The 26,767-nt window shown below is 43.4% G+C and overlaps 1 protein-coding gene across 2 annotated transcripts in view; it reads right to left on the reverse strand.

The window, feature by feature from the left end:
• The window catches only part of AEBP1 (AE binding protein 1), a 243,616-nt gene that overhangs the window by 211,255 nt on the left and 5,594 nt on the right, over positions 1-26,767 (reverse strand). For both annotated transcript variants that reach the window (XM_086943442.1, XM_086943443.1), the window contains exon 2: positions 20,611-21,022. In XM_086943442.1, the coding sequence (XP_086799568.1) occupies positions 20,611-20,935 (325 nt within the window). In that variant the 5' untranslated portion in view covers positions 20,936-21,022. The remainder of the gene's footprint in view (positions 1-20,610; positions 21,023-26,767) is intronic.

Below are 26,767 nucleotides of genomic sequence, written 5' to 3' on the forward strand. Positions count from 1 at the left end.
CGTTCAGCCCCAACTATGGCACTATTGCCATTTTACAGTACTCCACTTGCCTCTTAATTCTGCCTTTCTTATCAGCCTTCTGTCTCTATTCTTAACTCCAGCAAATAAGTCTCTACTTTTTCTCTTCCTCGATACAGATCCCTTCCTCCTCCGCCGCCTGAGATCCGTTTTCCCTCCTCTTAGGTCAGCATCTCTCTCCCTCTTTCTTCAGGCACTCCTTGCTTTAGCCGGTTCTTAATATGCTCCACTTTTCAAACTTCATCCCCCATCAGCTCAGCTTCGCTCTCCCGATTTCACCGCAGCTTTTCTTTTCCTCCCCACCTTTAGCTTCCACCCTCCTTGCTCCTTCATACCAGCACTTCCTCCTGTCTTTTAGCTCCAGCTGAACTACCCAATCTGTTTAGCATCTATCTTCTTCCAATGTTGAATCCCCATCAATCACAGCTCTCCAGTAATTCCTACCTTCCACCTATTTTTTACCCTAACAGCCCTACTGGCTCACTCCCTTCTTCACATGCCCTCTCCGACAGCCCTTTCACCTCTCTACCTCCCTTCTCGGAGTGTCCAGCAGAGAGAGAGAGAGAGAGAGAGAGAGAGAGTGTGTTTGTGTGTCCGCTTATGAAGGTAGGTGACACTGGCAATTTGTGGATCAGTTGAAAGCTCTACAGGAGCAGGTAGGAGAATGGAGAGTTTGGAGTGGGGCAGTGGTGGGGTGAGGTGAAGACACTCACCCAAGCTTTTTCAGACGTTTCACATTTAATAATAGCTTTTAATCTTTTTTGATGGCTAGCTGCAGTCTGATAGGGTTTTCTGGTGACAATGTTGTAAAATGCGCTATATTGCCTTTCCGTAACTGTAACTGTTGCATCTGTGTTTTTTGGTCATGCTAATCATGCCTAAAGGTAGTGCCCATTGCTGACTTTTCCATCCTCATTTTGTTTCCGTCCTGGCTTCCAAGACAAGGAAGTGTTGATTAACATGCTTAGCCAAAAAAAGTTTATAGTCTTGTTACAACGTGGGTCATTTTCTTCCTTTCTCATGATCTCAGACCTAGACATCTGTGCAGTCCCTTTGTTCTATGAAGTCACGTGACCTTCACTGGAAGCCTGCATGCAGAAATCTACAAGCTTGTACTTTGTCTTTGCTTGCAGAGCTTGCTCAGTCATTGTTTGCTGGGGAGCCCCGAGGTGGCTGCATGTGTAATTCCTAGGTAATGAACGTTCCTTTTGTTAATAAACCCTTTCAGACTTTGATTGGCATGTGGGACAGGTTTGTCTCTGGCTTTATATACAAGGACAGCTTTATAAGCTGTGGGAAGGGGTTGTGGGCTTGTTTGATCTAAATCCAACCACGGTTCCCTGAGGGAGTACTTCCGCTGTCTTGATGGAGCTAAAACAATGCTCCAAGTACTTCAAAGGCTTAGCAATGGTGTCATGCTCGATAAATGGCCCATCGCGTAGAGGGAAGCTCCTGTCCCAGCATAGGAAGACAGCAACCCAAAGGATTATTCAATTCGAAGTTAATCTACATCTCCAGGTCAATACAGTGATCAGGGGCTCCAATTTGGAGCTATCATGGTGATGCTAGAGAAATGTTTATTCCTGTCACCGGTGGATTAGTGCACCTTGGTGTATATATTAACCTGTCTAAAATGTGACTATCAGACTGCAGGGAGTAAGTACATAAAGTTGAAAGGTGTGCCCTCCACCTGAGCAAAAGTGCACTGATAACTCTTTACTGGCGCTGGCGGTATTGACAGAGTTCCAGGATGTAAGCACCATCACAAGGCATTGAGGAACAAGGACCCTAGATTGCTGCAGAAACTGCGGACCCACCGCTCAAGCAAGCCTCAGATCATCCATCAGCATAAATTTAACAAACAAAAACATGAGGATTGAGCCCAGTGGGTACATGGTCAAAAACTGTGGAATAAACTCTTCCTACTCCTAAGACCATGTTTACAGGAAGACACTGAAGACTGGATGTTCAAGCACGCGTATAACTTTATTCAATTTTATGAGGTTGTGAATGATTAAAGCTGGATTGAATGGACTACAGCAACCACTATGCACACAACTCGTCAGGCATGAGCAATTTACCCTCCATTTCTCTCCTCGTATTCAATTGTATAATCAATGACTTTTTTAGTTTAATACATTTCGTTGAATTTACATTCTTAATGGTTTAATCTAGATTTTTTATCAGATTTTTTAAATCTATTTAATCTATTTTTAATCTAGATTGAAAGCGAAAGGTGTGCTGTATTTGTGCTTTTAATATTAAAGATATTGTTTCTTTCAGACACATTGCCTTTTAAAACTGTCACCAAATACTACTTAAAATGTCTATGGACAGCAATTTTTCATAGGAAATACATAACATTTTATTTGATCTCAATTTTAAAAATTGGGCCAAACCAGTTACTAGATCCCACCCCTTAATAAACTGAATCAAGTTCATCACAAGGTCACGTGACCACATTATTCCAATCTGGATTAATTCGAATTAGGAATCTCAAAACCTCTATTCTTAGTCTTTTATGACACACTTATCTGCGTAAGAAAACATATACTCTCTACCTGCACTTAGCGCAACAACAGCAGATAGCTTAAAGCTCGATTATGATTGTTTCGTGCTTACCACCTTCATCTGCTCATGTAGATGGCCTTTAACTGGGGCCAGTGAGCCCAATTCAGAAAGGCTGCAATCCTTAAAAATAGCTACAGATGGACACATTAATGGCCCAATATATTGAGAATGCACTCTATGATCAGTAGACAACTTTTCCTAGTGCCCGGGGAGATATTAGGTTGGTCAGTAAAATGCGAAGGTAAAGGTACCAAAGATAATAAACAAGCAAGACCCACAGCCGTCCTGGAATGCATGCCTACCTTTAACCTATGTGCCAGCACCATACAACTTGGAAGAAGGTTGAAAAGTCTTTTCAAACATTTTCTTTCACAAAGATTAAATATAACCAGATTGCCCAGTTGGAGGTGTTCTGCTCCAAACACAATCTGTGGGATAACACCCCTATAAGTGCATTTATTAGCAATAAACTTGTAAACCACCATAAGGAAAATCCTATTGTGATAGGCCATAAACAGAAGCAAATGCACGAGAAAGGATCAGGTCAAGATGTATTGACCAAGAAAGAGAATGAAATTGCCACTCCTAAGGATTTCTAAAATGTTACACTCTCCACTCTTTTGCTGCATACCACCACGCTCCCTAGCTCCACACCCACTAAAGACCATTGCTTTAGTTTTCTTTACATTGACGGTTAGCCTATTAATCAGATTTCTAGTCAGTGGAGCCCAACCTGTTTTTAATTAAGGATCTCCCAATCAAAGGCATTGACAAAACAATTAACATGGAAGGGTCATAGTTTTCAAACCCATATTGCTTACTACAATTGGAAAACTGGTCCACAGGATCAAGCTATACCAGAGTAAAAATATAACTAGGAGGAGATTGCAGGAATGCTAATAAACCTTGGGGCCTAGTCCATCATTCCAGTTTCTCCCACGCTATTAGCTGATCTTCTCTATCAAATGGTACCCGGAAATCAAGAAAGCACCAGCACAGATGCCCCCACTGCTGCATTGATCTCCGGCAAACACCCACAGGAGAAAGCAGCTGTCTAAAGTTGACTAGACACTTCAAAAGCAGCCTTGCCCCCAAGAGATTAGATTGAGTTCTTGCAGCAAATGAGTTATTCTTTGAAGTGGGGATTTAGTGCAGATCTTAGAGACTGAATCTAAAAGTGACATCAGGTAATAATTAGCTGGAGCCTTAGCAATTCTCTTTTCAAAAAGAGGGTTATGTATCGTGCCCGTCAAAGAAATTGTACCAAACTAGTTACAGGAACCTAGGGATGAAAAAGGCTAGGAAGCGTGCTAACTGGTGAACTAACAACACTAACTCTACATTACTCGTGAGCCAGTGAAAAAGAGCCAATACTCCATAGGAAGAGAAGCTGTGCAAAGATTATTAGCTTTTGTTTATTCAGTAGTGCTCTCCATTACACAGATAAAAAATAAATTTTCACGCCTTATGTTAGAAGTTGGTATCACCACTAGGTGGTACCCAAAGGCTACTGCTTTGTCTCACCTTATGAAAGTGCTGGCCCTGTCCAGGTAGAGAATACTACCGGGAAAACAAATTATAAACTGTGTGCAATGAGGACTTTGCACACCCTCTGAATCTCTGATCTGCAAACCACTGGTTGTGTATTTATTTATTAGCCAGCATCTGACCAGTTGCCTGTGTGACAGTCAACTTACAGGGTTAAATCTACAATCTCACAACAGATTAATTCATGGTTCTTTATAAGTAATGATTCTTCAATGATCGCAACGCAATTCAACACAAAGTTGCGCACCTCACAAAACCTAAATTAATGAGTAATCATTTTTCTTCATATTTCTCATTGATAGCAAGTGCTTGGCACCACAGGCCCAAGTGACACCATGTCTCTCTATGGGTGCACATTTACTTTCGCATCGGATTTCTTATGGCTTGAACATTTAATTTAGTGCCAACCACAGGAAGATTCCTCGCTGATTGCACTATTAGTTTGACACTGGGGTCATTCATGATTGGACATTGATGGAATGTATTACCACACAATGGGAAACACCGAAAGGATATTGTAATTGAGTCACGAAAAGAGAAGTAGGACGAACATGCCAGCACCTGGAAAACTTGCCCCACACAATCTTGCAGGATGGCTCATTATGTGGTAGTTTGTGCCTGCTGTAGAAATCTGTGCTTAGCCTGAGAGCAACCAATTTAAACCCTCGAAGCCTGAATCCGCCAAAATCCAAAGTCAATCAATGCAAATTGTAACACTGTTTTGTAAAATTGACTCTTGCTGAAACAGAACTTTGAAGCTTCAGGGCTGTGGGAACAAGACATGGTTAAACAAATGATGCGTAAAGCATGGTTAAACAAATGATGCGTAAAGCATGGTTAAACCAATGATGCATACAAACATTACCCTGGAGGGGTCTTTGGTGCTCCAGGTTGTATTCCCAGTGCTTGCATTTAGCTTCTGGTTGATGGCAAAGTTCTGTAATATTCTTAGCAAACTACTGATTTATGAGGAAGTTTTGCAGAGAGGGATCTAAAGTAGACTTAGCGACTATTAATGAGTGTACCCACAACCAGCACTCTGCCATTATCCAAAAGGAATAGAGGTATTTTCCGCTGAATCGCCATTTATAAATTACCCGCTTTTACCGCCGACTCTACTCGCGTTTCTAGATTGAGGTTTTCATCTCAAAGCTTTCCAAAATTCTCAGCATTTTCGCTGTATGGCATGTTACTTCCTAGCCCACAAGTGGACGAAAGGTGGTGGTGATAGCGGTCCCTCCTGAATGTCCTGTTAGTCCCAGGGTCAGGGATGTTGTTGTGGATTCTTTACATTTTGGAAAACTTTGCCCCATCAAATTCTGAATGTTTCATAGAAAGCCTATGTATTACTAAAAAATGCAGCTGACTTAAAGCCCTGGTAGTAGTATGAGTGTAGTATTCATAGTACTAGTAGTATTACTGGTAGTATGGTCGCCTCGTTACAATTATTTTGCCTACATGGGGTTTTAAATAAATGACAAACACTGCTCAGATAGCCACCCTCATGTTTGCCAACAAATTCACAATAAAAATATATACGTACTTATAGGGCTTTCAATTCAGCCATCGTTAGGTCTGCTCTACTTTCATACACATTTTGCTTCTGCCCATCACAGCATAAAGCATGGGACAATGGGTCACTCTACTGAGGTATTGGCTGACTTGTATGATGAGTGACTGCATTTTGCCTGCTCGCGTCTGCACTGCTGCCTGAAAGGAGCGCACTTTAGGACGAGGTCTCGTGTACATGGGTTGTTGGGCTACTCCTTTATTTTTTTATATTTCTACTATTGTTTTCCTATTGCAGATGTATGCAATAAATACATAATAAAACATTGCAGGCTAGCCAGGGCCAGGCCTATTGGCTTTGCAAGTGCTTTTAGCATTATCTCCACAAAGAGGAAGTTAGCAGTAGATCAATAGTTGTATTCTGAAGACTGACATACAGACATCCTTTTGAGGAAAGGGATGATGGCTCCACTTTTAAAGAACTGAATACTAGTTTATTTGAGTTCCTTTAAGGAACATAAGAAAATCCCCAGGTGAACTGTAGGACAGGTCAATAAGAGGATTCCTATGCAACATACTTATAATATTCTTGTTCCTACAAGATAGTACTATGGAATACTAGGATATGACAACAACCACTAGGAATCTCTAGGAGCAGTGTGCAATTTGTAAAAGACCTAGGGCCTCATTACAATGACCGCCGGAGAGCGTCTGGCTGCCATTGTAGCGAGATGGAGACCGGCCGCCAAGTAGTCGGCAGCTCCGCCTGCAAAAGTATGATGCGACTGCGGTGTAGGCGGTCAGAAAGATCCCTTTTTCTATTGCGGCTTGTGCTGTCGCCCGGAAAAGAGCCTGTCGGTGGCAGTCCGCTCATCATCCTAATGAGGCCCTAAGTGCCGGGTCCCAAACTTCTGCTCAGAATCCTGTTGCTGGTGCCACTGAACGTCAGGGTAACAAATACCCACAAGGCTTAGCCTTGAGTCCACCTCTTGTCTCTTTAATCAACCAACAGACACTCCCGGCCTCTTTACCTCACTCTTGTTCTTTTTCAGCTCTGCTTTCTTCCCTTGTCATTGTTTTTTCGTCTGTCTTCTTTCTGTGTTTTTCTCTGTCTCTTGCTCCGGGTAAAAGTTTGCCAGGGAAAAATAATTAGGGTTCCCAAAAACGTGCATCCTATGTGATCTCTCAAGTGCACTAAATTCATTTAGGATATTAGCACATTCATAGTCCCCACAGAAAATCCAGTGGATGGCATCATACAGGTTGGTTAAAGAGGCATTCAAGACACCAGTTCTACAGGAGGAGAACTCAGAACAGATTAATTGTTAAGGAGCTTTTCTGGGGCTGTGAGAAGGAATCAAGTGTATCCGAGCCTTAAGGTCTGGAGAATCTGTGCTGTGACTTGAGATGTCACCAATAAGAAACAGGAGAAGGAAGGGATTACTTTCTAATCATACACAGAGGACACTCAGCTGATTTTCGATTTCCTTATCACCCAGTTATACTCCAATTGGGTCAGAAGGAGAGCCCCTTGTCCAAAGCACTGATCATTGTGCAATGGAGGATGCCGAACAACTTTCTGAGTCTGTATCCTATGCAGACAGAGGACCTACTATTCCCAGCAGCCCAAACACAATTAGATGCCTCTCTGTGGCGCAAAAATATTGGGGGCCCCATATTTTAGCTGAAATGGTTCGTAATTTGTGGGATCCTATTAGTTCATAACCTCTTATTAGATGCCCAAAGTTCAGAGTTGCCCAAACCTGCTTCGTCCACTTCAAAATTGTAAAAGAGATCCAGCCAATCATTGAGACAAACCTACAAATCAAAGTGATAAATCCACTTCCACCTCGGTGTCTTGGCAGCTGGTGGAAAGCTCGCCCCTGTCTAGCTCTTTCTGAACCTAGCTGCCCGCACAATGAAAGGCATCTCCAGCTTACATTGACCCTCTTGCCTTACCTCTGCACTTGCTGCCCATTCAGTCCTGAGTTATCTTTAAAGCTATGACCATAGTGCATAAATCTACCAATGCTGAATCTCCACAATTTATTGAATCCAAGTTCTCTTTTCAATGCCCCTTTTGCACCTTTAGGTCAGTTATCCGTTGGTCCTTGACCTGCCTAAGTCCATATTGTCTCTTTCGACATCTGGGCTTTTTCGATCTCGCCTGTCAAATATTGGGATTTCCTAGGTCTGATCCTCAGGGCTGAACAAAATCATCTTTCCTTCAAGTGTATACTGAAAACAAGCCTATTGCACAAGGGGATACTCTATAACTATAGCCCCCTCTGTGCTCCTGCTGAATCCCTCCTGCATATCGAGCTATAATGGGCTAACACTACTTGCGCTAGCACAATAGGCCCAAACGTATTGGCTTTGCCAATGCTTGTTAAATCCTGTTGTTTTTGTGCTCCAGATTAGCTGGTATATTCATATCATGTGTGTCATCCTTAGCCAATGCTGGCTTTCAAAATTACAATTAGGGGTTCAAAAATCTCGTCATGCAACATCTTGGTGGCCAAGAACCTAATGCCTTGATTTAGAGTTGGGTGGGTGGGTGGGATACAGGGTCAAAAGCATGACGGATATCCCACCCGCTGTATTACAAGTGCCATAAGATATAATACTCTTGTAATACGGTGAAGTTTATACTGCAAATGACACAACACACCCGCATGTCCCCCGCCCTTGAGACCAGGCACTGGCGTGCATCAAAGCTACCACATACTGGCAGCATGAACCAAATCTGAACGTGCAGGTGCACCAGCCTCGCTCTGGGGCAGGGGCATTTTAATGGCCTGTGCACAGTGCTGGCTGTGCTTCGGAGAAAAATTCAATAGACCCGGCCCTGAGAAATAGGTGCAGGTGCACAGAACCTGAAAGCACCGGCACAATTTAAGCACTGCAGAGCGTGAGCACGGGGAACATCCTTTTCAACGCAACTTTTACGACGCATGCCTTTACATCGCAAGTTTTACAACGCTTGTCATTACAACGCATTGCGCTGGGGGGCGCTCTAGAATAGGGAATAGATTTAATTTACTATCCAACACCTTCCCTACTATCCACGGGGACTGGAGTTGGAATATTAAATTAAACTATTCACTATCCAGCACCCCTCCACACTACGCGTTGTAACAGCATGCGTTGTAAAACTTGCGATGTACAGGCATTCGTAGTAAAAGCATGCGTTGTAATGTCATCCAACCCGTGAGCACTGCTTAGCCACTTTTAACCACTGCCTTCCTTCGACCAACCTCTTTCAGTCTTTGACTTTGAAACTTTGTCAATACGTCTTGGCTGTGCACAGTGAAGTATTCATCTGGTAACTGATGCTATTGGGTGTTGGGGTGTATCCTTCCACTTAATTGCTTCAAGACTGCTCATTGCACGAGGGGATACTCTATAACTACAGCCCCCTCTGGTCTCCTGCGTATCGAGCTATAATATGCTAACACTACGTGTGCTAGTACAATAGGCCCAAACCTATTGGCTTTGCCAATGCTTGTAAAATCCTGTTGTTTTTGTGTTCCAGATTAGCTGGTATATTCATATCATGTGTGTCATCTCTAGCCAATGCTGGCTTTCAAAATTACAATTAGGGGTTCAAAAATCTCGTCATGCAACATCTTGGTGGCCAAGAACCTAATGCCTTGATTTAGAGTTGGGTGGGTGGGTGGGATACAGGGTCAAAAGCATGACCGATATCCCACCCGCTGTATTACAAGTGCCGTAAGATATAATGCCCTTGTAATACGGTGCCGCGATGTTTGTGACACAGTATCCCATTCGCCAAACTCTAAACCAGGCCCTAAGACTGTCTGCACAGTCACAATCACACTTGGCATGATGCTCACTTAACAGGGCTGTGGCTGCATCTCTTAACTCCAATGCCCTTAGACCAGAAGAGAACTCAGTGACAAATAAGCATTGGCACAGTCAATAGGTCAGGTGTTGGCTGTCAGCCATTTGACTTTGTCAATACCTGTTTTCATTTACCATGGTTTTTGTACAATTTTATTGTTGGGGAAGCGGCCGGGCCCTTGTCAATATGAAAATAATTGGTTGAAAGCAAAAATATGATTTGAACTCAAAAAGCACAAAAAAGCTATAGTAGTCCTGGGCATTGAAGGGAACAGCGTGTGCATGGATGTGCTCCTTGTGACATTATTCACGGTGAATCTAGCCAAGTGCAGAAGAGAGCTGACCCATTGCCCCTTTAGGTATGCTCAGTGAGAGAAAGAAAACTGTAAATCACACAACTGACCACTGGATGAAGAGGGCCGGCTGAAAGCCATATATATGTAGCTTTAGTAAAATCAAAAGGTATTGGCTAACACGCACCACCAGACCTAAAAACCAACCCGGGAGGAACCACTCTGCTTCCTTGCCCTGTTAACCTCCTCGTCGTGCCCTCGCGCCCCCTGCAGCTGGTCACAATTCCACTGCGATCTCTTTTGCACTTTGACCTTTGACTGCGTGAGGGCAGGCCGCCTGTGGTTTTCACACGGCCGAGACCGGAGGTTCAAGGGCTCGGGCAGGCACTTGAGGCCCTGCGCACAGGCATTTCGAGATAATGACCCGGTACAGCCTCCTCCTCGCAGAATGCCAGCTAAAGGGCCGTGCCCTGGCCACAGGCACGCGACCAGGACGTGAGCGCCTCGGCCGCAACCATCCTGCGCTACAGACGCAGCGGCTGCGGCGCAGTCTAGGCGCTTTGTCTCTCTGTGTAAACACAGGGACCCTCCTCGCCCGGGGGTCTGCGCCGGCCTGCAATAGCATCAAAGACGCGACGGCCTGCATTACTTTCCGGCATCAAAGCCATGGTTCGACCCCGTTATTTTCTTTCTTTAGATAGGGCTAATCTAAGGCAAGGAAACAGAGAGGCCCGCTTTAAAAGCACATGAAAGGACATGATTAAACCCTTTGGGTTTTACGAGTTCGTATGATCAAAATTCAAGCTCCCAGCGACACTGCCTGCCCAGGGGGGCTTCTAAGTTCACAAAGCCACCACAAGTGTGTGCAGATGGGCCCCATTCTACTGAAAGATATGAAAATACTCCAATTGCTGTCTTTAATGGCCACCTGATTCTCCGAGCAATTTTGATCAATTTATTGCATATGCTTCTAGATTACAAGGCAAGCTGTCATTCAGCAGGCACAGTGACTTCAGATGTTTTTACAGAATGCTAATAGATTTCCTCAGACTGGTAGCTGGGTGAGGGGGCAGCAGGGTGGTGGTTATCAGCACACACAGGAGCTGACATAAAGAACAGAAGTGTCACAATATCGAGTATAACAGGCCTGGTGACTAGACTTCTAGAACATTAACCAAACTGTGAAATTGCAGGAGGGTGACTCAAGACAACCTTCTGAACTGCTAAGCAAGATTGCATAGCAGATAATGTGAAATAGAGAAAGTTGAACAATACTGGGAAAACTGTGCCCCGAGTTGGTAGGGTATGTCCAGACGTGGATCCCTTGCTCACCTTGCCACTGGATTCAAGCTAGCCTGGCTGCTGAAGGGCGATGTCCCAAAACCAGTCCCAGGATGCTTCTTTCTGGTCCAGGGAAGACCCGGCTTGGCAGTTCGGGCTCAACTGTTCCCATGAGGCACAGGGTCAAAACTGATTTGCATATGACTGGGTCTAAACTGGGTGGCAAAGTGAGCAAAAGAATGATGATGCATTCAACCCAGATCTAATAGTGACTGGGGGTGTCTGAAAGGTTTCAGCGCTCCGTCCATCATCTCCTTGTGTTTGCTTTAACAGCACAGCAACATAATCCTTACCATATGTAAAATACTGACTAGGTTGCGCACAGGAGTCACTGTAATACAAAGGATTTCTGAATGCTAAACAAACTATAGAATAGCAGGCTCATTTGGATAGTAAGTATTTAAAAAATGCCAGTCATGCAGGGAAAAAGTTGCCATAACCTAAAAAGTTTTTCATGAAAGCTAAGCATTTTGCTACATAGCCGACAGAGGGAATATATAAGTACTTTCTAAAAAATATTGATAGCAGATAAGGTATCCTTAAAGCTCGTTCTAGAATGCCAAGTGAGCTGGTGCTCACTGGCAGAAGAAGCTGATATAGTGATCCCAGGGCTTTTTTTTTTACAATACTGAGGTGGCTGTGATCTAGAAAACCAAGGAGGTTGGTCTTGAATTGTAAACAAGCTGCAACAGATTATGTACACTGACCTAAAAGGCAATTCTAAAAAGCAAAACAAGCTGTGACATAAGTTATCCAACTCAAGAACAGTGTTATCAAGATCTTGTAAGAAAGGAAGCTTTCATGGAGGGATACTGCAACATCCGGAATTACTTTTGACCAAGTCAATGACTACCGCATCATCACTGTGGAAGTTATTCCACATTTGAATTACATATGAGCATTTCCATGAAGTTATTGCAATTTAAACAAAATCATTATTACGTGTTGTAATGTTTCAGTGTGACGAATCTAGGCTTCAGTAAGGCAGAGAGTCCATCTTAACAGTATGGCTGCCGTTTCCTGGTGTTGATTGGGTGATCATTTTTCTTGCTTGATACCACAGGCACCAAAATGTGCACTCTTTGTTCTGCAATAATTTGCTGTTCTTGAAGAAACTACGGAGAAAGCCCAACATTTGTTACTTTCGAGGCTCTTCCTGCGTGGTCACTGAAGACTTGACCACCATGATTATTTCCATTGTTCATTGTAGCATCTTTGTTCCACCACCTCTGAGGGCATTAGGTCAGAAAAAGTTTAATATATTCAAATTAGGGAATAGTGCTAACATGGTAACTTTATATGGCATTTTAAAACACTACAGTGATTTGTCAACAAATAGATACTTTTGCTTACACACCGTGCTGACATTGCAGTTTCTCTCATTTTCAAAAGCGAAATTGGCTAGATAAACCCCTTGAATTTGGGGGTGAGCCAGATTGAGACTTATGAGTTTCTACTAGAGATGCTGCCCGATTCTCAGTTGATCTGCTGCGCATTTGAGACTATTTTTCTGATTTTGCTTATTATTGCATTATTCCTGTAACTCATAGGATTCATGGAAAATTGAGTATTTTGAACCTTGCCTCTAGGGACCTATTACCCCATAGCTTTTGACGTCGACACCATCCCTGCCCCCGCAAGTTGGGCACCACTATTATGCAGATTGTGTAGGAGATAGCGTACCCACATCATCACCCTCGGCTCATCTTGCACACCTGCCAGCCATGCTATAACATTGTCTAAGCCAATGATTTGGGCGATGGTATAGTGAGAAGGTATTCTCAGGATTCAGTAGGACAACACTGGCCGAGCAAAGCATGGACTCACCCACATAAATAGTGCAGCATAGCCCGCAGCAAAGTAAACTTTACACGCAGGACAAGTACAGGAAGGCGGAACAGGACAAAGCGCCCTTATATACACACACAGGAACAGCAGGAGCACCTACATAAGTGCAAGCTACCCTAAGACACTGTGAGCACATACACCATGTGCAGTTGTCATGGGAGATAGACACAGAAGGGATACAGGAAGGAAAGCAGGAGTACAAACTGCATCAGAGTCCAGGAGGCACTTGTAGTGATTACTTCTTCATACATTGTAAAGTAGATGATTGCTCTTATTACTTTCCCACATAATACAAATGTAGTCTGCATCATCTTACATAAACAGATTAAGCTGATTACCCTGTGATTAGGGCAAAGGAGATCATTGCGATTACGTTACTGGCACTGAGCTACAAAACAAGCGTTCTCCATTTATGCTACCTTGTATCAGAGGGCACATATTGCTATGTCCGTCATTACATTACTGAAGATTGTTTTAATTTCTTTAAACTGCATTCAGTTACAGAAAGCAATTGCGCTGCATTAGATTAATTAAAATGGTTACTCTGGATATCTCACACGGCATTGAATCGAGAAAAAAACATTCAGATTATATTTCCTCGCATTTGATTGCAGAAAGAGATCACAGTAGTACCATTACCCTTCACTGAATTACTCAAGATTACTAGACTACTTAAGGAAATAGAATATTCTGCGTACTTTAGAATTCAGGAGTTTACAGAAACAGATTACTGTGAGTGCTTGATCATGAAATAAAATGCAAAAGATTAGGTTTACTTTGCCTTGTAATATATTACACAAGAGGCTTGGTATATTCTATTTTACGTTAGATAAAATATACTCCAATTACTTAAGTGTGAAAACAGTGTAGTCTTCTTACCTTGTATTCGATTATAGATAATTACTGTGATTACTGTACCTTGATTTAGATGAAATGAGAATACTATAATTACTTAATCCTGTTTTGGATCACAGGGGCAACTCTCCTCGGTCAAAAGCATAATTGCATCTTTAACTTTGCTCCAATGTACCTCTCTAATGTTCCTAAACTATTAAGTTCAGCATCCAGGGACCGCAACTATGTAACCCTGCAATCATTGAAGAATTAGATTATTCCAACCACATCACCATGCACTGGATTACAAAATGAAATTATTTTGTTTGCTCAGAGTTAGAATACAGATTACTCCAGATCCTCTGTATTTCTATGGAGTACAGAAGGAGATTACTTTGATTGTTTTATCCTGCCTTAGTTTACATAAGCACATTGTTCTAACTATTTTGCCATCGTTTCAATCAGTAATGACTTCTTTAGGACATTTTAAAACTCTTATGGAGCCGATAAAATGAGGTACCATACTGTTCATATACATGTGCTTTTAGAAATGTACAATAATATGACTTTTAAGGATAGTAGATATGCATTATTGTTCACTTACATATCCTTTACTTTTGTGCAAATGTGTTAGTCATTTTGGAAACTAATGAATGTTAAACAAGATAACAAAAGGAAATGACACTGATAATTAGATAACAGAAATGATTAGTGTACTCTATCATAAACCATTAAACACTGGATTAAAGAAGGAAACTAAGTAGTTTTCTTTTTCTTCATGATTTACAGGAGACAACAACTTGAACTGTCTGCATTACATTTCAGAATTAGATTACTCTAATCACTTAACCTGCATTAGATTACAAGAGATTTCTCTGATCCTGTATGTGATTGCAAGAGAGGACTTGGATCACTGTATCCTGTATTAGATCAGAGATGACTTAATTATTTATCTACGGATTCATGGGCAGTTAGCCATGATACACTGGTGGCATGGAGGAGCAAAATGTAGACCATAAGCATGCCCATTACATAGACATCACTGTGATCAAACCACAATAGATTCGAGTCCTGGTGACTCTACGTCAAACCATACAGAGAACACCGGGGGAACAGAGAAGGCTCTGCGACCAAGCTTCTGCTCTGAAGCCTTTAACATCACACACAAACACAGCATCAGAAATTCAGCCTTGGTAGGGAAAAGAGGTCAAAGAATGAGGGAAGGTGTTCCCAGCTACTGAAGACAGAGAAAAGCAATAGACGCGGATCTAGCTAACAGGATGATATAGTTCTTCTGTACGAGGTAGAAGACACCAAAAGAATGCTGCAAAAACAGTGTGGTCTCCTCAGAGAGGTGTATGAGCGGGTAGCTGTGGAGGCCTAATGAGGCAAAACACGTTAGGACTCCCCTAATCCTCCCCGGACAGTGCAGAGTATTATAAGCAGTGGGGTGCAGAAAGAAGGCCCTTCCCATGAATGGTACCAAAAGTCCATCAGTAAAAAAGTCCATCAGTGGCAGCCATAAGGAGAGGCTCATAGATCCTTTTACAGGAGGCAGCAGAAGGGGCACCATTATGAAGGTAAGAAGCCAGAAAGGCCTGGTGGTTAATTTCAGCTCCATCTAGATTCATGACCTAAGCTTTACGTTACTGTCTGCCTGAGGGGATCTCTGTCGGGTGAGTATGTGAACTAGCTAAGAATTGAGGGAGGTCTGACCACCAGACTAGCAACGATATGAGGGAGGTCTGACCACCAGGACACTGCCCCACCGCTAGAGTAGACAGTTGGTAGCCACCCACATAAGAGAACACAAGCCTATCGACTGACTAGATAGAAATATTGGGTAAGGGGACCATTGTCCTGGAGGAAGACAGATAGCAAAAAGATAGATGAAGAATAAAAGAACACCACAAGCAGAAATTGGGACTATAATGAGTCAGTATCTGGGTGAAGTGGCTGCAAGAAAGGATGTGGTATTGTGGTAAATTCACCCTTGACATCCTATTCGTACAAATGTCACAATTTTCTAGGGAAAAGGATGTTTTCATTAAAAGGTGTGCAGGGATCAGTAACAGTCGTTATGCAACATGGGTGATGGAGTCGCTGGATGCCCATCTTGTCTCAAAGAGTGAGAAATGCAGTCTTGTAGATGTGTGTGTGGTTTACTGTAAAACTTTATAAAGGAATATTTTAGCTTCCAAAATGGCAAAATTATATATAGACAAACTTAAATGGGCAGACATATCACTGTGGGTCTGAGAAAGCTATTGCTCTAATATTATCTACATGAACATCATGGCAAAATATCTTGCATTTAGGTTAGACACTCTTCAAACCTTTATAACTCTTGGAATTCAGAATGTCTTGGTGCCTGAAGGCAAGGGGGTAGACATGATCAGAAAGACAATGGGCCAAATTTAGAATTTGGCAGATGGGTTACTCTGTCACAAATGAGACGGTTATCCGGCCAGCCTTATTACAAGTGCACTATATACACTACCATACATGTTTGTGAGGACTAACCACTCCTCCAAACTATATATCCAAGAGAAACAATTCGGTCCAAACAGTGCACAGTAGCGGGGACAATTGCTATATTTTTTTTAAAGCTCAACTTTTTAAATCCTGATTACCTTTATAATTAAATTAGTAGTAAGAAAAAAGCAATATCACAGGGGAGAAGACTTCAATGCACTTTGGTGTTCACTTTCATGGAAGTAAGCTGTAGATTGCAGCCAATGTATTATAAAGCGTTATAAATAAATAAATACATAAATAAATACCTAAATCAGTCTAATGGGCGAAAGATACAGTTTTAACTAGCAATAAGTTTTTTTTCATGTTTACATACAAGCAAAATGTTTTTCATTGCTTATAATTTTAATATTCATAAACACATCAGTAAAACTTTCATACAAATTATGCTGGAGAACACTAACAAGTGCAAAATAAATTGCACTGTTCGACTGGGACAGAAAGTAGGCCCAGGCACAAAAATAACAGTGGCCCCCGTCAGTGAATTAGAAAGCTAAAAAAGAGCCTCAGGTTTGCAAATTGGGGCAGCTTTGAACTTGTAAAGACACACTGTATAGATGCCTTGCAAGGTATTGAAGACTGAATGGTTGTAAGCTTACTTCAGGCAATGTTTTCGGCGATATCATGGAAATCAATAGTAAAAACCAACCCAGCAGATCATAAAACAAACCCACAAACAACCAATACAATGGCCCACACACTGACATGTCAGATCAGCCCTTCATGCAGTGCCTTTTTGCCTCTAGGCCAATTTGAACCCGATGAACAGTCCAATTTGCAAAGCAATTTTTGGACATAAACATATGTTTTTATGGCTGAAAATTATTCCATTTACATCAGTCGGGTAACCACAAAAGGACACTTAGTAATGAGCACTGTCATTCATTTCCACAATGTTGCTCATCGCAGAAATAAAAGATGGACAACAACGCTCATGCGGTCACGGATAGTGATCAAACCCTGACATTTTGGGGCAACAACATCATGCCAGCCCCTCGAGACACATGAGAAGGCGAGTTCTTGCATTGCATGGTCATATGTCTCTGAAAACCTGGCACTTCAACTAATTCTACTTGCATAACCCGCACCTACCCAGCTCCTGTATACCCTCACGGGTGACAAGTTTCGCGCTCTACAAATCCATGTTACATAACAATACATATGTCCTCAGTTGACCAGGTGCATCTCCATTTATGTGCCCTACAATGTACACTCTGTTTAGGCGGGCCATGATGCTCACCTGTAAAATGATAAGTGCCTGGTGAAAACTGTTATAGACAGCTGAAGGGAAAATATTGCTGGAATCGGTGCATGACTTTTGAGTGTCTAGGAATGCTTTCAGCACATTTGGACTGATCATTTTATTGGGCAAAAGTGCTGGCACAATTACGGCTTGGAGAGTTGCCCTGCACTGCACTAGGAGAGCTTTTTCCACAGCAGGAAGCCTCTTTGCAGCAGCATTCAGCCGCTGGAACATCCTGTCTCCAGGAAACTCCATTTGCTGCTTCCAAAACAGGCTCCCCCTGAGCTAGCTAAATTGTAAAAGCAGTCAGTCAAAGTGATGAAAGAGGCCCCGCTAACACAGCCCTGTCTCGACAATTTGGGGAAAAAACACACTTTTTGTTCAGTGCCTATGCATGTTGCATCAGACTGCGAAAAAGTTCCAGAGGAGACACTAACACCGTAAGTCTGAGAAAGCTTTTCCTGCTGAGACCATAGCATTCTTCATTTTTATGTCAAGCCTGGGCAGTGCATGCTGCTCTGCGAGCCATGCTGTATTGGAATATGAAATAGAAGCCCCGTCCACTCTCCGCCCAGTTTTGTCACTGGCTTGTGTCATTGTCCTTCGTAAATGCTGGCTTCTGATTCGTTAATAGGCTTGTTAGTCACTCCTTAGTACCGTCTTGTTTTCATTCACAACCTCCCATAAGGACTGGCCCTTTTACTTCGGTTGTTACACCGTGAGTCTTTTTTAGTCTGTAAGCAATATTTTCTTTAAATAGTTTCTCCGACTGCAGGCACGACATGCTTTCCTGAAACATTTCAGCGCGCCATGCGCACTTTCAGTTTCTAAGCAGCACGGGACAATGGCGACCGGTTCTTTGAATAGGTCTGGCATTTACAAGAGTTTGAGCTATTGTACATGCATTGCAAATGCTTGTTTAAGTAATGCCCAATGAAGTTTGACTGTTTGTATCTGAAAATGATGACTGCATGAGCTTAATACATCAAGGTTACTACTTGGTGACTCCATGTCTTTGGTGATAACATGGCCCAAAGCTCGCCATCGGGCAAGATGGGGCACAGAAACCAGGACCACTTTTAGAAAGAAAAAGGCTGCTTTATTAGGACAGGTATGCTGCTAATTACAAGAACATTACAATGAGCAAAAAGCCCACCTCAGTAGTACATAGCAAAATCTGTCCCTTCCTACCCATAAACCTCCCCCAACTATGAAACTCCTCCGGTTAAACAACCTGAACATCTACTTCCATCCAAATTTGCTTTCAAGTACCGTACGCTCAAAGTGACCAAAGCATTGCCCTCAAAGTGCCACATCCTCCAATGCACCCCAGCAACCCTCCAAGCCTTCCCTCTTCATGCCTCAGGACTCTGCTTCCCTGCAATCAGTCCTTACTGTAGCAAGGAAACTAGCTCCACATCCAAAGAAGAAAAAACTCCAACAGTGCGGCTGCTAAATATCAGTAATAAAAACCTAACCTAATATAACTGGAAAGAAACCTAAAACAAAGATCGCCCTAACCAAGACCACAGCACCCAGAAAAAGAGACCAAAAGTATCCATGACCCCTGCCTAACTGTCACCTAGATGCTTCCCTCACAAGCAAACTTACCCTTTTACACTTTAGTACTGGGAAACCCGTTTCTGGGTAGCCATCGCGCTTTACAAATCCGAAAAAAAATATCCTGGCACATTTTGTCCTAGGCATGTGCCACCCACTTGAAACACCACAGGGAGAGATGTCATGAACACCAGGGTCCCCCATGTTACCCAGCAGCTCAGCCTGTTCAGGGTTTTGTCTTTTCATTCAGAGATTGTTATTCTGATTGTCAGGTCTAAAATCCCTGAATGCAAGGCAAGCAAAAGACGGGGCTGGCACAGGTGCAAGCGCATGGTGATCATGGGAAATCTGAGTGCTCTGAAAATGAAAGGCTTACTAGTTTGTGGCTCTAACACCTTTGAGCCTATATTCCCTTATGTAACATTCCCTAAAAATTGATTTAAAAACTTGCATGATTCATGTTTGTATATATGTATATGTGTGCGATGTAAAGCGCTCTGACACCCTGCATTGGCCTGAGCCGTTTATAAACAAAATGAAATAAATGTGAGAGCTGGGCACTAGAAGGATGATAGTAATGGAATCAGTTAAGAAGGGAGTCATTTGGGTGTGCCAACACAGATTGTCACTCCTGGCTCCAACAACGCTACAGCCGGCCCTGTTGCTTGTGTTTTTTATTAGGTGTTTCCTTCTGGCCTTGGGCAATGAGGTCTTGGGGGGCAGCCAACCGCAAGGAGGTTTTCCTCCCGTGATAAATTGGGGAATGGAGAGGTCAAGGCGATTGCTCTGATATTGTGTGTGTGTGCGTGCGTGCGTGCGTGTGCGTGTGTGACTGGTAGCAGGTCTTAGAGCGTTCCCCCCCCCCCCCCACCCACTCCTTAAAAATTTGGCTCTTTTGGGGGGTTTGCTCTACTTGAAGGCATTTTGGTTGACTTTGAGTTGGAGCAGGTGTACAGGGGAATGAAAAATGAAAGAGATTATATATGGTTGTTGCTTTGAAGCAGGTGCAGGAACAGTTGGCATGGTTTAGCCAAGTTTATTGTTGTTGACAGCGGCAATCCAGGCTGAAAGGGAACAGGTAGACAAGCTCACACCTGGACGAGGTAGGATGTTTAAGGTTAATTAGGAAGTTAAGTTAGTTACAGGTGAATAGTTGCTGTGAAAATGTACGGGAGATTAAAGGTCTCAATTGCTGAGAATCAGCCCAGGAGGAGGTAGAGAATTGCATGTTTAAGACGTTTGTGGGGGGATTTTAGGGGGTGGAGATAGTTCAACATAGGTAACATATTTGTATAGTGAGGTTGTAGTTTGTAAAGTGAAAGGCCCATGGATATAACTGTGATGCGCACCTGTTTCAATAAAAGCGGCCTTTTTCACACTATTCAGTGTTTGTGCTGCTCCCCATATACCCCCAATGCACATATTTCATGGGAAATAGACACTTACCATCATCACGATCTCCTGAAACTTTGGCTGCTTTGTCCTTCTTTCCCGGCAATTTCCCTCTCACCTCCGTCACGTCAGGCTCGGAGATATCTGTTCTGCTGACAGGCTCATCATCGTCCCCGTCTGCTTCCGGTCCAGTCGGGTCTTCGTCCTCTTCGGGAACCAGCTCCTTCAGGAAGCCTTGCAGAAAATCCTCAATCTCCTCATCAGTGAGCACGGTCTGCGGATGGACTGAGGGGCTCTGCCCCAGGAGAAGGAGGAGGCATACCAGGGGAAGACAGCGGATTCCCAGGGACGAGACGGTAGGTAGATGGAGCACCCCCATACCTGACTCTCAGGACTCAGACGCGTTCTTGGAGGTATGCTCCAGGCCAATCGTGGCCTTCAGCGGGGCACAGATGTCTCAACCAGCCTGTAAAAGATGGGAAAAAATATATTTCTAATTTCTCAAGTTTGACGTACTGTACTGTGGAAGGTTTCCTTGTCACAGAGATATGACATCACCGCCGAAGGATAGTGATGTCATTATTACAGATGATACAAAATGGGAAAAAAGACACAAACTAAAAAAGTTTAGTTACCTATTAACTCTTACATAGGGATGTATGACATTATAATGCATGCTTTTACAACGCATGCTGTTACAACGCAGGTTTTACTACGCATACCTTTACAACGCATGACACTTTGGGGTGCTGGATAGTGAATAGTTTAATTTACTATTCCAACTCCAGTCCCTGTGGACACTAGGGAAGGTGTTGGATAGTAAATTAAACGTATTCCCTATCCTAGAGCGCCCCCCAGTGTAATGCGTTGTAAACGTATGCGTAGTAAAACCTGCGTTGTAATAGCTTTGCGTCGTAAAAGTTTTGTTGTAAAGGATGTTTCCCCTTACGTAGTCTATTTTAGAACAATCGCATGCGAGAAAGCGTAGTACATTGAGGCCAGGAGTCACATGCACCACCCTTCTGTGCACCCTTGGTCCGCCTATTACATGGGCTTGCCGGGTAACACACTGGGTTTTAATTTTGCCACTGGTCAGGGTTCTAGATGGGCCTAAACTGTGGGTACAAGTGGTTGAGAGACGTGAACTTAAAGATAATGGAGGAACCTTAGTGCTAACCAGGGCTTTAAGTGGGATGAAAAAAACTGTGGGGGGTGTCTCTCAATTGGGCGTGGCCAATGTAATTAAGGGCGTGGCTAAAAACACTTAAGGTGAAAATCTGGGCTTAGCATAGTGTGTCGCCCGACTTGTATTTTGCTGTTTCTGTCGTTGCATCAAGATATATGACACAAGTAACATCATACCTACAACAAGTCAGGACTATTGGCTTTGTCAATGGTTGTTAGTTGTAGAAGATAAATAAGCAGCAAGCAGTGTGAGCACCTACACATGATGTGCCTGCTTTCACTGCTGTCTGGAAATAAATGGGCCACCTGTGCCAGGGCACAAAACAGAGCCCGATAGAGACCCGTTTCGAGGCCCCCTTTAAAAACCTGCTGGTGCTCAGACCCGGTCCACTTAAAACCCTGGTGCTAACATTACCAAAGTAACTTCACAGCTTAAAACCATTTCCTTTCATACCCAAAATGAAACACAATCACATGAAAAAGAACAACTGGACTTGGCCATTGAAATCACGCGCCAGCCCTGGATCAGGTCCAAACTGAACATCTGCTCTAAGACATGCATCAGAAGAATACTGTGTGTTCCAGAAGGCATGTACCACAGCCTATGTGGCTGCTTTTAAAAATTAAACACAGAAACATTCATCCTAAAACACATTCCTGCTGCCTTTGCGTTTTTTGGAATAAGCATTGATGTGTTTATGTTTATATACTTGTAAAGCGCTCGAATGCCGAGGCGTCTTGGCGCTATGTTGTGTGGAAGGAAAAGACTGAGAGAAGGAGACTTATATGGCTGTAAACAGCCAGGTCTTTAGGTTCCTTCTGAGAAGCTGATGGTTAGGTTGAGTCTTCAGGGGGAGTGGCATCGTGTTCCAAAGTTTGGAGGCGCAATATATGATTGATCTGCCCCCCAATACCCCCCCCCCCCCCCCATCTTGCTCACTTAACCTTATTGATGTTAACAAGACCATGATTGGCTGATCAAAGGTGGCGGGTGGGGGTATAAAGTGTAAAAAGAGCTTGGAGATCCTCAGCGCCGCCACCATGAATAGCTTTATGTACTAAGGTCTGTGCCTTAAACTCAATGCGCTTTTTGATAGGCAGCCAGTGAAGGGTTTTTGTACCGGCCGAGGTTGACTGGCCTTTGGGGATGCCCAGTAGGAGTCTTGCTGCAGCATTTTACAGAGACTGCAACTTTTGTAGTTTATACTTGTCGATTCCCAGAAACAGGGCATTGCAGTAGTCCAGTTTCAATAGAAAGAGGGCCACCATCACCATCTTTTGGAGATCTTTTGGAATATAAGGAAATATTTTCTTCAGGGTTTTTAAAAGATAGAAACACGCAGAGGTCAGGCTGTTTATCTGTAGACCAAAATTCAGTTGGGTGTCAAATATGATGCCCATATTTCTAACTTTTTCTACTGGGGAAGGGCAATCTCCAGTCTCCATGGGCCACCAGGTCCGGTTCCATAGGGGTTTGCCCGGCCCGAACTCCATTACCTTCGTTTTATTGGTGTTTATTTTTAGATGGTTTTGGCTCATCCAGGCCATAATCTCAGAAAGGCAGGTGTGGAAACTGGCTGCTGTGGTCTCTGGCCGGTCGTTTATAGAGATAACGAGTTGGGTATCATCGGCGTATGAGACCAGAGCAAAGCCAAGCCTTCTAACGAGATTGGCCAGTGGGGTGACGTTCAGGTTGAACAAAGTAGGTGAAATGGCAGAACCCTGCGGGACACCACATGGGAGAGTGAACATGTCAGATTTTAGGTCGTTCCAGAACAGTCTCTGTTCTCTGGCTTCTACGAAGGAGGACAGAAGGTCGAGTGCAGCCCCCCCTATCCCTATGTCTCCCAGCCACTGCACCAGAGTGATGTGGTTCACGGTGTCAAATGCGGCTGAGAGATCAAGGAGCACGAGGACTGCTCTCCCTCCCCCATCCACCACCCTGCGGATCTTTTCTGTGGCAAGGATTAGAGCAGATTCGGTGGAATGATGTGAGCGGAAACCGTGTTGAGAGACATCCAATAGTACGTTGTCGTCTAGATGTTTTGTCAGAACCGTGTTTAGATGTTTCTCCAGGACTTTGGCCGCCATTGGCAGGCCCGCGATAGGTCGATAGTTGTTAGGATCAGTAGGGTCTAAACTGGGCTTTTTTAGTAGAAGAGTGATAGATGCTGTCTTGCAGATTGTTGGATAGCAGCAGGATGTTATAGTTTGGTTCAGGACAGGAGTAAGGTTTTCACAAATTGTGTAGGCTGCCTGGTGCATGATGGAGGGTGGACAAGGGTCTGTCGATGCTCCGGATTTTATAGAAAGTAGGAGCTTCTGGGTTGCTTCATTCGGTAAGAGCTGGAAGCATGTCAGTTTGATCACCCTAAGAAGTGAGGCTTATCAACAGGAATAGCATTTCGAGATAGAACGTTGATTGCATGATCAATGGAAGCCTCCAAATCCTGTATGCATGGGATACCTCATCAATAAGTGACAAACAATGAAAGGAAATGGGTAGCATTGTTTGTGCATTGGATGTAAATCTTCAGCATTCTCCTGATGTTCGAACCAGGAAAAAAACGGTCTTCCCTTGAAGCAGGGGATTTGAGAGAGACAAAAACAGGGGTGTTATCAAAAGCATACATGCCAACAGGCGTGAGACTACCAATTTTTAAAACCAAAAACAGCTTTCATTTAGTTTTCCCCACTGAGAATGCCCCCATTTCAATACAAGTCAATGGGGAAAGTATATCCCACGATTATTTTTCTAAAATGTCCTTCTTTCTGATTCTAAACGTTGACCTGCATGCGTAAAGTATATATGGAAAGCAGATGTAGCCTTGGAATGGTGTAAGGATGTATCCTGTGGGGTACACTCACATGATATTGCATGTGTTATATTGCATGACAGTTCTCATGCATCCATGACAACAACTTACCTACATTACAAGATGAGTACAAGATGAATACAATAGTTGGTAGAGTTCGGTAAATGATGGGAGATGTGAAGAGAGGAATATACTTAGCATGATAATCGAGTGGTATACGATGTACTAAATGTAGGTTGATATTATGCAGTCTCATTCTACCATCCTGAGGACACATTTCTGACACATTGTGTTTAATCCAGAGCTTGAGCTTGAAGCTCAGGGACCTAAATGTGTGGAAATAATGGTGGCTAAAAAGCGGGCTTGCGGGTCATCGCTTGAAAGTCACCCTACGTCTAAGTTCAAGGAGTTTTAGGTCTAATCTATAGTCATCCTAAGCTGTCTGATGTCAAAAGTCCAATAGTGTAAAATATCAATACGAAGAGTGGTCTTTGGGTCAGCCCATTTGTTATCATTGGCTGGCTCTTTTTTCAAACTCATTTATATGTCTCTTATTCGATGGCTTTCCTTCCTCTTCTTCTGTTTGTCCCGCCCTAGGACACAGCTTCTTCACCATCCTTTTGACTGGATGATTTGTATCCTTCCACAGCTAACATCAGGGAACTGCATTTTCCTTTTTCTTCCAACACTTCATTGGGACTGAATGTGTTTTCCTGCTCTGTCCCTGTGTTGTTCTTCACCCATCACATCCCCAATCCTGCTCTCTCCATGTTGTCCACCCGTCTGTTGCTTTCCCTGCCCCTACATGTCCCTCTTGACTTTTTTCCCTTTCCTTAGCTTCTCCGTTGCTCCTCTCCCTCTTTCTGCTCACTGTTAAATTGCGGCATTGAATTTCCCTTTCCCAATCCATTTATTTTTTAATTTCCATCGTTTTTGCTTTTTCGGAGGGCCTGGCAGCTGCAATTTGCTACTGGTTCATTCCTTTCGAAACATTTTTATTTTTTAATTTACCACTTCAAGGTATCTGCTATTTTGGAATGGTAAATTGTAATGATGAGAAAATGGCTGCCGCAGCTTCATGACACATACATGCATGTGCTTGGTTACACATGTAGGGGGTTTTGCGGAGTTTTTGCCGACCAGTGCTGACTACAGTGGCTCCCTCTCGGGTACTTGATTGACTTTCACCGAGGGTGACGGAGCGGCTGCCCGTCCTTTGCCTTTTCTGACCCCTGTGGCTGCGGTGTATTGTACGTCTGTTGTCGATTTTACCACAGAGACTGACGTGCTGAAATGAAGGTCGGCTGCCCAAATAAGTCTCTCTCTCGCTTTTAACTTGGAGTGATCTCCAGCATTCAAAGACCCGGTGCCCTAGACCCTATTGGTTAGCGAGTTATACACCTATATACGGCAAATGACAACTGGGGGGCTACACTAAACTCACCATTCGGCTGAATGGGTGAGGTTTCTTTGCGAAACAATATCGCTGAGATCGACCACGACATTTTGCGTGGCTTACTCATTTCCCACGTCTAGAGCCCACCTGGGCCTTGACTCCATGATAGGATTGCCCCATTTCACCTCTCTCCTGTATATATCCTGATGAAGACCCCCCCCAAAGGACTTAACGTAGCCTACAGATAGGGGTCGAAACGTCGACGGCTCTCTCCTTGGACTTCCGGCACATGCCCCTTACAGTTCTAATCTTAGTATGTGACCGCTGAATGTCATTAGCTAGCAGCTTATCAATGGATGCCTTGATTCTTGGCTGATGTATCTGATCTGTTATGATTCTATTTGGAGCATTTGTACTTATCACATGATTTTTTGACTGTGCCTATTCCCTTTGACTTTACACTCCCTTGAGCACTACCCCTTCCCCTCCTTCTTTCCCTTTTCCCTTTTGGGGCTATTTATTGAATGTGAAGTAATCCTTAGTGGTAGATATCTGGTGCTGAAAAATAAATGACAATACCTGTGAATCCTTTGTATCCTTGTTTATTAGTTTAACCCCTTCCATGCTGATGACGAGCTGGGCTCGTCATGGCGTAGCCTCCTCGCACGCTGATGACGAGCCCAGCTCGTCACGTAAAGTGCGATTTACGAAAACTCAGCGCAGGAGCGGAATTCCGCTAGCGCGCACGGAGTTAAAGTAGTGTCAGTGTGTGTAGCATACAACACGCTTCCCTTGCGGGGACCCTCTTATATGT

The sequence above is a fragment of the Lissotriton vulgaris genome, chromosome 11 (assembly GCF_964263255.1).
Source record: "Lissotriton vulgaris chromosome 11, aLisVul1.2, whole genome shotgun sequence".
NCBI classification, from domain to species: Eukaryota; Metazoa; Chordata; class Amphibia; order Caudata; family Salamandridae; genus Lissotriton; species Lissotriton vulgaris.